This window comes from Cygnus olor, chromosome 11 (assembly GCF_009769625.2).
Source record: "Cygnus olor isolate bCygOlo1 chromosome 11, bCygOlo1.pri.v2, whole genome shotgun sequence".
NCBI classification, from domain to species: domain Eukaryota; kingdom Metazoa; phylum Chordata; class Aves; order Anseriformes; family Anatidae; genus Cygnus; species Cygnus olor.
In genome coordinates, this window is record NC_049179.1 from 20,867,361 (window position 1) to 20,879,523 (window position 12,163).

Sequence of the window (12,163 nt, forward strand, 5' to 3'; positions counted from 1 at the left end):
CAGGGAGCCTGCGGGGCCGGTGCCATCGCCGTGCGGGTGCGCGCTGCCCGGCGCGGGGTCAAAGTTCCCGACCGAAACCTCCCCTGGCACCGCCGTTAAGGCAGAGCTGCGAGGTGGAAGGGCTGGCAGCGAGCAGCTCCTTGCTGCCAGCGCTAATAAGTAGAGCGCCGGACTGAACGGCTGGATAGGTTTGTGTCGGCGATCGTATAAAAAAAAAAAAACAGGAGTCGTTTTCAAGTTTTTTCCTGGGTTTATCACGGCGCAGCAGCGGACTTCATCCTTTCCGGCTCATTTGACCGGCTCCGGCTTAGCCCCGGGCAGGCAGGGGGTGAGTAGAAGAAGTCTTCACCTCGGTCCTTGTGGGGCTGCACGGTGCCACCCAGGAGAAGCTGGGTTTGGGCACCCGGGGAGTACGGGGGCACTGCGAGACGGGGGCATTCCCCCCCCCCCCCGAGATGTCCCAAATCCTGCGTGCCCCATGGGCTGCCCCTGAAGGCGGCGTGGGCGCAGGGTCCCAGCGGGCTGGGGACGCCTCGGAGAAACATCCAGGAAATTGTTTGGAGGAGAAAAGAGGCAGAAGCACAGGAAATGGTTTAAAACGCACGCTAAATGCCAAAAGCGGGAGGCGGACGGGGGGCGGCTGCGCGCCGCTGCGCTGGGCCCCTTGGGGACGGTGGCCCCGGGCGGTGCGGGCAGTGACGGTGTCCCCGGTGTCCCCCGGGGGCTCCGCAGCTGGAGGCAGACGTGCCTGCGCCCAGCCCGGCCACGGCCGCATCCTCCCCATGCTCCCAAAGCAAATCCAAATGTTGTGCTGCTTCGCCAGAAAGGGTGGAAAAACATCTCACGGGCTTCGCCATCCCCGCTCCAGCCTCCCCTCGGCGCTGCGCTGTGATGAAACCTTCCCTGCGCTGTTTGGGGACGGCGTTACTCCGTTCGTCTGGGTGAAGGGGTGTTCCTAAACCCAGAGCTGCCTAAGTCCAGCTCCCCAGCGCCGGTTTCTGCTGGCACAGACTCACCTCCACGGGAGGAATTCCTTGCCCAGGTTTGGGAAGGGCTGGTGTGAAACGACCCGATTTAAACCACCATTGGCCCTTCTCCCCGGGCTCTCAGACTGATGCGTTCCGCCTGGATGCGGTTCTGCTGGCTGCTTCCAGGAATGGCCACGCATCGCTCGGCAGCAATTCACAGCCCTTAACCCACCCTCCACTCACTGTGAAACATCGCTCACGGCTGCCCGGGACGCAGAAAAAAAAAAAAAAAAAAAAAAAAAAAAATGAGGCTTTATGGAGGGGAAGGGGAAACGCGCCGGGTTTCGCATGCGGCTGCGGGAGCGGCCCCGTGCAGTGCGGGGACGGAGCCGTCAGGGCAGCGACGCTGCGTGGCGTGGGCCGAGGATCCTCTCCTTGGTAGCACCTCCCTCCCCATCCCCGTGACGGTTTTAACTTTTACAGTCTCCCTGGAGACAGTTAAGCAACTTTCTGGTGCTTTCCGGTGCTAAAGGGCCCTGGGAGCCGAAGATGCACGGAGAAGCCTGTGAGTTAATATTTTTTCCTGCCCTTATTCTGCTTCCTCACAGCCTCACTGAAGCCGATCCAGAGCGCGATCCGACAGAGTTTGGCCGCAGCAATTTCCGGTTTTGTTTTGTTGTTTCTTTCTTTTTTTTTTTTTCCTTTTTTTTTTTTTTTTTCCTGTTCCACCAAGACACGAGCCAGAATTAATCCGCTCCTAATCGCGGCGTGCAGCCGGCCGGGCTGACCTCCGCACGTCCTTCCCTGCGCCCAGCGGGGACCGTCCCCGGGTGGGACCCTCCCGTCCCCGTCCCCGTCCCCGTCCCCGTCCCCGTTCCCGTCCCCGTCCCCGTCCTGCCGGTGCCTGCTGCGAGCCCGGCTCTTGGCAGAGCTCCCCAGCCCTTCCTGCCTCGCCTCCCTCGCCGCGAGCCTGCCCGGCCCCGGCCCAGCCATGCGGGCTGTGTTTGTACACAGATGAGTAACAGCTCCGGCGCTCGCACAGCACCCAGCCCGCTGCCGGCAGCAGCGCCGTAAGTACGGGCACGCTCGCTCCTCTTTCCTTGCCTCCAGCAGCTTTTGGCAGCTCCTTGCTGCCTGCTGTGCTCCTGTGCTCAGGCTCTGGGGGGGGGTTTCCAGCCGGGGGAAGACGGGATTTGTGTGATGCGGGGTGCGCGGGGCGGCCGGGAGCTTCTCACGCGTGCCGTGGGCAGCTGGAGGTGGGAAGGAGCGGCGAGCGGTGGTGCCGCCGGGGAGGCGCCTTGTCGCTGCCGCTCGTGGCCGCAGTTCGTACAAGTTGCATCCCGAAGCCTTTTACGAGCCGGACGAGGAGGGATGGGAGCGCCAGGGCTGCAAGGAGCTCACGCACGTGCCTGAGTCTCAGCTGTTTGGGAAAGCCTTGAGCTTGTGCGCGTACTTGAACTTGCTCGCTTGTCTCCGCGCCGGAGCAGCTGACGGCCTGCCAGCAGCGGCACGTCCCGCGATGCTCACCCCGGGGAGCAGCACCCCAAGGAGCCCGGGCGCTTGTTTTGCAGCTCAACCGGTCCCTCTCCCGTGCGGCCATAAGAAAGCCGTAAAAGTTAATAATTAACAGCTAAAATATTTTTCCCTCCACTGAAATACACGGCTGCATCCTGCTGGGCTCTGGGCTCACGCGCGTGCAGAGCGGATGCGGTGACAGGGACGGGTACAGGGCTCGTGCGTGGCTGTGGGGACGAGGAGGAAGAGCAGGAGGAAGACAAGCAGGAGGAGGAGGAGGAGGAGGAGGAGGAGGGTGTGTTTGCAGCGAGCTGGGTGAGCCTCCAGGGTTCGTAACCCGCTGCTTGGAAAGCCGCCACTCGCAGAGGTCGCGGCTCGACGCGCGGCCGTCCCGCCAGCCGCTGCCATGCCCCTGCCCGCGGCTGCAGGGGCGATGCTGCCCACGTCGAAAAAAGCCAGCCGAGGCAGCAGGAAGAAATGGGACTGCAGGGTGTGCCCGGGCTGCTCACGCAGCCTGGATTTTGGGTGACTCATTTTGCTCTTAAAAACACAGGCTCGTGGTTGGGGCTGGCACGGGAGCTGCGGGCGGAGGGCGAGGGCCCCCGCGGGGACAGCAGGGAGCAGCCCGGCTGCCAGGGGCCAAGTCCCCGTCCCGGGGACCCGCGTTCCTCCATCACTCCCTCGGTTTGCCGAGGTCACTGTCACCCTGCAGGCCTCTCTGCAGCACCCCGTGCTGCTCCCAGCTTGGAGAACTTGTGAACGTGGTGGGTGCTGCCCCGTGCGCTGAGAGGAAGGCTCTCGGGCACCTTGCGCTCATCTCCCGACCTCTGGTGTGCCGCCACGCCTGCACTGGGCTTCTCCTTCCACCTGGGGCGCAGACGCTTTGGGCACCCCTCTCCCTGTCCCTGCCCCTGTCCCTGTCCCCCGGTTTGCACCCTGCGACCCCGCTGGTCCGCAGAGCCGCGGCGTGCCTGGGCGCCGACCTCGCCGCATAGCTCGCACGGCTCCCGCGCCTTCGCCCAGATAAGAGAAAGTATTTTTGTTCCGTCCCATTGTCGGCCTCATTTGTGTTTATATCAGACGTGCCTCGGGGACAGGAACAGGCAGAGCTCTGTGCCAGACTGGCCTTTACTGGTGGGGAATGCAAACAAGCAGCGAGGGCCCTGCTTCTCCGAGCCCCTGGCGGCCCGGGGGGGTCCCTGGGGGCTGCGCGGGGCGAGGAGCCACTGGGGACACTGGGGGACGGGTGGGCTGCTTTGGGGCACTGCTGGTACTGCAGCAGCCGAGGAGAAGGTCTTAAAGATTGAAGTCTAATCTTTAACTAAAGGCATTTCCAACTTTATTCTGTGTCAGGTTTATTGCTCTCTTGCCTCGTTAATTTTTTCCCTTCTGTTAACCACCTACCAGCCGCTGCCCTCCCCGGGCACCCCCCCCGCCCCCCACCCCATGCCACGGTGTTCCCCATGCCCGTGGGATGCACAGAGGCAGGGCACGGGCAGGTGAAGCTGATGGGCAGTGCCAGGGGTGGGGAAGGGCAGCAAGGGGCTTGGGCCAGGACCCCGCAGTGGCTCTGTGCCGAAGCTGCCACCAGCTCCGTTTGGTGAAGCTGAAGTTACGTGGAGGGAGCGGAGGCACGGGCACAAGTGGGGCAAACAGCAGGGGTGTTGCTTGCGGCCTCGGTGCTGCTCTTTGCCCAAAATGGACCTTTTTTCACCTTGGTTTTACAGCCCAGGGGTGGAGGCGGAGAGGGGAGCGGCGGCGCTGCCAGGGCCATCAGTGGGTAAGTGCTGGAGACGTCGTGGCTGCTCCGTGCCCCTGCGGTGTTCGGTGGCGAGCAGGTGGGGGCACCAGTCCGGGCGTCCCCCCACATCCCCCCACATCCCCGGGGTGATCTGTCCCTGCCCTGTTCCCCCATGCTCCTCCCAGGTACGGGTGGCAATGGGGGGGTCCCCACACAAAGCCCCAGGCTGGCTGCCAGGCCACCCCTGCAGGGATGGATGCCATCTCCCAGCCCCAGTATCCACACCATGGGACCCCCCCCCAAAGAAGTGTTTGGCACCGTTGGGTTTGGGACCGCGTCCCTGTGAACACTTGTGTCCCCCAGGCCACCCGTCCGGAGCACACGGACATCACCTTGGCCGTCACGGGGCAGCCACGTCCCCATCCTTTTACCTCCCCAGTGCCACTTGGTGCCTGGCCAGGCAGCGATGTGTCCAGGCAGGGTGTGAGGCACCGCCGGGGCTCGTCCCCAAGGACGCCGAGCCGACGTCGTCCCTCGGAGCCGCCGTCCCGACCGCGCGATGCTGAGCCTCAAGCTACCCCGGCTGCTCAGCATCAACCAAGTGCCTAAGGTCAGAGCGGAGCTCCTCGTCCCTAAGCCCGAGGCACGGTGGGATTTGGGGAGGTGACAAGTGGCAGCAGCGTGCCAGGGTGGCCGTCGGTCCCGGATCCTGAACCCTGGCACCTTGACGGCCCGTCCGGCTCTTTGGGGAGGATTCGCCACCGCTCCTTGCCTTGCAGGGCTACCAGGAGCAGGGCATCCTCTGCGGGTACCGCCCCCCGCGGAGCTCGGCGGCCGACTGCCTCCTCAGCGTCTTCCAAATGACCAACGAAACGCTCAACATCTGGACGCATTTCGTGCCCGCCTGGTACGTGCCGCCGGGGGAGGTCGGGCAGGGATGCGCCGGGCGCGATGCTCACCGCCTCCGCCCGCAGGTACTTCGTGTGGACCCTGGTGGGGCGGCTGCGGGGGCCGGGGGGCCCGGAGGACCCCCACGCCTGGCCCCTCCTCGCCTACCTGCTGACCTGCTGCATCTACCCCCTGGCCTCCAGCTGCGCCCACACCTTCAGCCCCATGTCCACCCGCGCCAGGCACATCTGCTACTTCTTCGATTACGCGGCGCTCAGCATGTACAGCTTGGGTAAGGGCGGGTGGCGTCACCCTGGGGCAGCAAGCCCGTGAGGATTTCGGTGGGGTGCGGGTGGTTTTGGAGAGCACATCCGGCCCGAAAGCCAAAGAAATGGGGTTTGGGGTTTGGCGCCAGGTGGAGCCGGGGCTGCCGATGGGATGGAGATGGTGCAGCGCCGCTCGCCCCCGTGCCCGGGCTTTTGCTTGTGCTGGCGAGGGAGGGCGCTCGGTGGGACGCGGCGGCTCCAGCTGCGATGGCACGGCGCCTTCCTGCGCTCAGTGAGACGTTTCAGATATGGATCCGTGTGACACAAAATGCTGCGGTGATCACAGAGCATGGGGGGGGGGGGGGGGGGGGGGGGGCGTGAAGCACCCGTGCCACCACCGTAAATAACGATTTGGGGCTGGGTTTAATCCCCGGCTGTCCTCAGGGCAGAGCCCTGGTGGTGTGGCCCTCTGCGGTGCTCCAGGTAAACAGAATAAGGGAAAAAAGAAACACGTCAAAGACAAGTGACGGCAGGGAAGCCGGTAACCTGTGGGAGCGGGGGGAGCAGCAGCAGCAGCACCCTCCCGGTACGTTTTCCCTTTCCAGGTTCTGCGCTGGCGTATTCAGCGTACGTTTTCCCAGACGAGTGGGTCAGCAGCACCTTCCACCACTGTTACGTCCCCATCGCCGTGTTCAACACCGTGGTGAGCACCAGCCTGTCCTGCTATTCCAGGTACGGTGCCTTCTGCTTTATCTGCCGCGATCGCTACAGCGTAATCGTTAATTAGCGCTATTAATGAAGCTTTTGAACTGATGGCTCTATTGTAACAACTTGAGCCTTGCGCTCAGGAAGGGGAAGAAGAGGATTTTTGCTCCGTGTGGCTGGCACTGGGGCAGGTTGGCAAACAGAAATGAAAACAACCGGAGCAGCTTTAATTTTGGGAAGTGCCAAAGGTGTTTTCGTGGTGTGGCAGGAGGAGGCACAGCTCCAGCCGTGCTTGGGCTGCAGCTTCTCTGCCATCACCTGCGAGCGGGGCGGCTCTGAGCCACGAGCATGTGCCGCATTTTGAGGATGAGCTCCGTGTGTGCACGGATGTGTCTGTGTGCCACCGACCTGCAGAGGAGGAACCTCAACCTCCCGCAGCCAGCTGCGTTATTTTTGAAGCAGGGGCAGCGTTACGTGTGTGGTATTTTGCTCCTGAGCCGGCTTGGACAATTTGTTTTGAATAACTCTTAAAAAATATTTAAAGTACTCAGATGGTTTCCAGCTGTACTTGCTGTGCGAGGTCTCTGGCTGCAGTTTGGTTCCAGTTCATTCATGGTCGGTACCCCCTTGAAGGCTTGGGTGTGCAAAGCACTCGTACCTCCTGGTGTTCCCTGTGGGTCCTGCGATTTTGGCTGCTGTTGTGCTGGGAACAGAAGGATTTGCTTGCCCTTTGGGCTGCGGGTTACCTGGGTAGCCCCGCGGGACAGAGGGTTTGGAGCTGTGGCGGTAGTACCGAGCAGTACTGCAAAACCAAGGGTTGCTCCTGGGTCACTTTGTGGATCGTGCCAGCTGAGGCTGGGTGTTTCGTCCTCATTTCTTTCTCCTTCTTTTCCTCTCTTTCCCCCCCTCTTATTTTTGTGCGTCTCTTAATGGTCTCATTAGAGGGGCTTAGCAAAGGAAGCTCGCTGACCATGTGCTAACCCTCGTACTTACCACCAGGAAATGTCAGCAACCTGAGATCAGCTCCAGATTAACCAGGATTTATTTTAATTCTTCATCCTCAAATGTAATTGTCAGCATCCTTCAGCTACGAAACTTTAAGTACAGTTCTGTCGAAACCACACAACTATTGATACATGACAGAATTGCAGATCCTAGGGACTCGGGAATTTTTGTTAGAGAAGGAGAAAATCCGTCAAATGTCAGCTCAAAAAAAATCAGCAAAAGGCAACAGTGGCAGCGCTGGGGCCACCCCGAGGCGGGGTGTCAGCAGGGAACAGACCCGAAATCGAGCCCCTAACCTCTGCCCTAAGAACACGGAGTCACCAAGCAGGGAAACCCATGCAGACGGAGTGAAATAAGGGTGCCTGCCCTTTGCATGACGCTACCTCCCCTCGCAGCGCTGAAACAGAGCGCGCCCGCCCGCGTTCCCCGCCCTGCGGGATGAGCAGCCCCACAAAAGGTTCCTTTCATGCCTGTGGGCTTGGCATTTCCCCGCCGACTTGTGCAGGAAAGCAGAAAAACCTGCATGGGCTTTTCATGGGGAGAACAGAGCCCGCCTGAGCCGCGCCGTGCTGGCTGAATGGGGCAGTGTCCCCCCGCCGCCTGGCCCTGCGCCCGGGGGCTCCGCCGGCGCCCGCGGCCCCCTCGGACCCGGACCTGGCCGAAGGAGAGGGCATGGAAGCGGGCGAGCAGAGAGCAGTGCCAGGCAGGGAAACCACAGCAGGAAAACACGGCGGGGGGAGTGCAGAAATGGGTGAAAATAGAGCAGGAGGCGTCTTGACATCGGCAGGACGCCTCCCTCCGAGGGCTGAGCGAGCCACCAGCCGTGGCAGAAGGCCAAGAGGGAGAGGATTGAGATGAAAGCCCGTGTGCAGTTGGCAGCTGTTGAGCATTTATTGTCTTTGATGAGCTTTCAACACATTTTTGGGGTCATACCAATAGATCCGGTGGCTCTGGCAGGCGGGCAGGGGCTGGGCTCGAGCTGCCCATGGGTCGTGGTCAGGAGCATCCCGGTGCCTGCCCTGTGCCTCTCCGTGGGCTTTTTGCCTCCAGATTGCATCCGAGTTGTGCTCCTCGGGTGGCGAGAGCAGGCTGGGGACTCGGCACCTGGCTTGCGACCCTGCTGCTCTTCCTCCAGTTTTAATAATGTTGTTTTTTTTTTTTTGTGGGGGATCTAAGTCTTCAATTATTTCATGATTTCAGCTATTCCAACATTTCAACAGCATTAATTTCCTGTGGAACACAATGCAGAATATTATTCCCCTCCCAGACATATGCTTTCCTCCTCATATGCACTATGAATATAACCAACAGGCTTCTTGCTCCATTATAACCGGGATTTCATAAAAAAGTAACTTGTTAAATTAATTTACTTTCTGGTTTCAGTAACTTTCTCCGTGCATTCTCTGAAATGACGCTTGCAAAGTCTTGTCAGGATGTAAAAAAGAAGCATGCAGAGACATTTCATGCATCTCAGACACACGCTGCAACACAGCTTCATTAGCAAACATCCACGAATGCAGCCGGAACGCTGCAGTACCTGCGACGCCTTCCAAAGCGAAGAGGGAATTTCTGCACCCTGAAAGCTTGGATTAAAAACCGAGAGTAAAAACTCAGTTAGAAAGTGCAGGGGCAGCAGCTGTTTAACAACAAGCCCTGTTCTCAGCGGCTGGTGGGCAACAGTGAGCGAGCAGTGGTAAAAGAAGCAAAACCAGGCACGAAAAAATGGTGCAAAAACGATTGTTTTCCAAGCTGCTTCCTGGTACATCCTAAACCATACCTACAGGTGGAGGCAGGCAGGCAGAGCGGTCGTTTCCCTCCGGTTTGTGATTTTTTAATAACAGGCAAGGGCACCGTGCGCCCCGCCGCAAATCAGGTGCGATTCAGTAATGGGAATAGGGGCAAACAGCGCCTGCAGTAGCCGGCTCTGCCCTGCTGTGTGGTGCGAAATGCCTGCTCTGCTCTCCCGCAGGTTCCTGGAGGTGGAGCGGCCGCGGCTCAGCAAGGCGTCCCGCACCCTGGCCTTCGTGTACCCCTACCTCTTCGACAGCATTCCCCTCTTCTACAGGGTACGTAGAACGCTCCTGCGGGCGGCGTTCGCGGCACCCGCACCTTTGCTTGCTGCAGGGTTGGAAAGATCAGCTGCTCCGTCTCGCTCTGAGAATACTCGGGAAAATACGTCCGCCTTTATTTATTTAAAAAAAAAAAAAAAAGGGAAAACAAAGTCCTGCAGGAAAAGAGATTTGGTTATTTTTTCCCGCACCGGTCAAAGGGCGGCGTTCTTTGAAGGCTGCGAGTCGCCGGGTCACCGGCGCGGGGTGGGCATTTTGCTGGGGGGGGGGGGACGGGAGGTGTGGGGCGGGGGCAGCCGATGGGATGTTTGGGAACGTGGTGCTCTCCCTTTTTCCCCCGCCGCTGCCCTCCTGCTCAGTTCTACCTGTGCGCCGTGCGGAGCTGCGCCGAGCCCGCGGTCGCGCTGCACTACAAGCACACCGCCTTCGCCTTCCTCACCTGCTTCATCTTCGCCACTCACCTGCCGGAGAGGCTCGCGCCAGGACACTTCGACTACATCGGTGAGTGCCGGCAGGCCGAGCCGGCGCTGCTTGCTCATTAAGCGGAATAAATATTTAAGAATGTGAAGCCAGGAGGCGACGGCTCCCACGCAGGAGGCCTGCTGAGCCCGTGGTTGTGTTGTGAGTGAAACCTGGGGAGTTTCTCCAGTGCTTGTGGCTTCCTTGCAGGGCACAGCCACCAGGTTTTCCACGTGTGCGGGATCCTGGGCACGCACTTCCAGATGGAAGCCATCATGATGGACATGAGCGAGCGCCACGAGCGGCTGCTGGCCACCTCGCTGCTGCCCTCCGCCCTGCAGACCCTGGTGCCCATGGGCACCTGCATGGCCATCGGCCTGGCCGTCATCGGGCTCTGCTCCGCGTCCCTCCGCTTCATGCCCGAGCCTGGGCACAAAGACAAGCCACACGGGCACTAGGCTTCGGGTCTAGGTGGCACCCGTGCTGCTCTGCAAGCCAGAGCCTAAACAGCACGTGGATGGGATGAACGAGGAGTTTATCTGCATACGCTCTAGGAGAAAATGTTTATTTACGGTTTCTCGAGAGCGGAACATATTGCACTGTTTTTTGTACATATAGCTTTAAAGCTGGGAACAGATTATGCAATGCTTTTAATCAAGTTGGTCTTTCACCACCAGAAATATTGAAAATAATCTTAACGTTTCCTGCAAAAGGGAGATAAGTGCTAATACTTTCCAAAGCAATAGGCATTCATCGGTTCTGCCTTATGGAGGACGTGGGGAAGCAAGGGCAGGGGGGAGCACCGGGGGTACGAATGTCCCTGCTGGTGGCTTGGTCCTGAAGCAGGCCCCGATGGCAGGGAAGGGAACGCGCTGTGCGCCACATCCCGAGCGCTGAGCCCAGGGCCCTCACCTTGCAGGTCCTGTCATCTGGGGGGCCAAAACTCAGATATCAGAGTCCTTGCACTAAACCCAAGTGCCTACCCGATACGGGACTGAGGGAGACCAGGGCGTGCCTACACTTTAAATTTTACTGAAATAGCTATTTTTGATAATTATCCGGAAAGTGTTACTCCAAGGGATCTCTCCATGCGGATGCTCCTCCAGAATAGCCCTTTTTGCCCAATTGCAGTGCATAGATGAGTCCTGGGGAGTGAATTTCCGTGCAAGAACTCAGCTCTCACCCTACGGCTGGGGGCACCTCTGCCCCTCCTTGCCTTCTGGTCCCTCTTGCACAGAAAAGTGTTTGTGGCTCCCCTAGGGCTGGTGGCTCCAGCGACGGAGCCGTGCCCGTGCCTGGCTGGGCTCCATGGCGCAAGCAGCCCGCCAAAGGGGATCGCTTCTCCTCCAAGAGAGGTCCTGAGGGCTTTGGGGACGCTTCCGACGAGGCTGTCACGTTGGTTTTACCCGATACCTTACAGGAGGTGCATGTGATGCAGATGACTGCTATGGAATGTTATCAAGCTCCTTGATAATCATACGGGTGTATAACTTGTTTCGCGTATAATTACCTCTCTCAAGGTATACTAGATGCACTTTTGAGTGACAACACAATGGCTCGTTAAAGATATTATGGGACAACTAAGTCTTTTGAAAGCAAACTTTCTTTTGAAAACTGACCAAGATTTATATTAATATTTATAAGCACTGGAACATAATTGTTTATTCAACAGTTTTATTTCATTAAAAGAGGAAACTAATATAACTATGGCACTGATGTATTCTAACCTGATTTGGATAGTTCCGTTTCTGTCTGTGAAAATAATCACTTCAGAGATAATTGCTAATAATTGCAAAGCTTATTTACCTTGTGTATATGTGTAACTGGAAAGGAATCTGGCTCTATCTGCAAGACATGATTTAAGCTCTGTAAACTTTACATTAATTACTCTAATTTTTTTCTTAGTTGTTTGTTTAACTTCTGAATTTGGGAAGTTCTCTGGTGCTCTTGAGGTGAACTTACTTGCAGGAAAACTACACTGAAAATATAGCACTACTTTCTATACTGCCACAATCCCTCCGGATCCTGCAGCCCTTTGCACAGATCCTCTGCCCAGTGCACACCTTACACAACAAGTGAGTGAATGTGGTTTGATCTTGGAGCAGCATAGCCAAGCCAGATTTCTTATTCAGTTGGAGACAGGCCTTCAGAAAGCTGTTCAATGTACTTCATTTTATTCACATAAAGAAATAAAAGCTTTGTGTCAAGTTGTAAACAATACAGGATATTTATCTGTTGGAACATGCTGTTCTGTTGCGGCTGCACTCCCTGTACATTGTGCAAACCCTGCTCTACTGGGGCCTTGCACCAGCTGCACGCCGGCCTGAAGCCACAAACGCCACTGTTACCACTAGGAACAAAGCTAAGAGAGCATCACTACCCTGCTCTTCAGCTGAGGTTTTACTGCACTGATGAACAGTGCAGATATTGCAGATATGAAGGAGGGTCAGACTCAATAGGTACGTGATGTACATGATATGACTCTCCCTGGAAAAGGTTTTCAGGGCGATTTTTGGCTGGAATCCCTCTTTGGTTTTCACCTCTGAA

At 58.1% G+C, this 12,163-nt stretch overlaps 1 protein-coding gene across 9 annotated transcripts; it reads left to right on the forward strand.

Moving 5' to 3' along the window:
- Positions 1 to 745: 745 nt before the first annotated feature.
- PAQR5 (progestin and adipoQ receptor family member 5) lies at positions 746 to 11,834 on the forward strand. Of its 9 annotated transcripts, none has more exons than XM_040570040.1 (9): positions 761 to 1,533; positions 4,211 to 4,263; positions 4,588 to 4,834; positions 5,004 to 5,131; positions 5,199 to 5,404; positions 5,984 to 6,110; positions 9,058 to 9,154; positions 9,517 to 9,658; positions 9,827 to 11,834. In XM_040570040.1, exons 3-9 carry the CDS (start codon positions 4,784 to 4,786, stop codon positions 10,072 to 10,074), a joined length of 999 nt encoding a protein of 332 aa, XP_040425974.1. In that variant the 5' UTR covers positions 761 to 1,533; positions 4,211 to 4,263; positions 4,588 to 4,783; the 3' UTR covers positions 10,075 to 11,834. The 9 variants fall into 9 exon arrangements, with proteins under 9 accessions (XP_040425971.1, XP_040425969.1, XP_040425974.1 ...); XM_040570039.1 differs by having other exon boundaries at positions 4,664 to 4,834; XM_040570043.1 differs by having other exon boundaries at positions 1,510 to 2,038.
- Positions 11,835 to 12,163: the final 329 nt, after the last annotated feature.

Coding starts and splice junctions, on each gene's coding strand:
- PAQR5 (XM_040570037.1), top strand. CDS start 4,784: ATGCTGAGCCTCAAGCTACCCCGGCTGCTCAGCATCAACCAAGTGCCT. Junction 6,111..9,057: donor AGCCTGTCCTGCTATTCCAG/GTACGGTGCCTT, acceptor GCTCTCCCGCAG/GTTCCTGGAGGTGGAGCGGC. Junction 9,659..9,826: donor AGGACACTTCGACTACATCG/GTGAGTGCCGGC, acceptor GCTTCCTTGCAG/GGCACAGCCACCAGGTTTTC.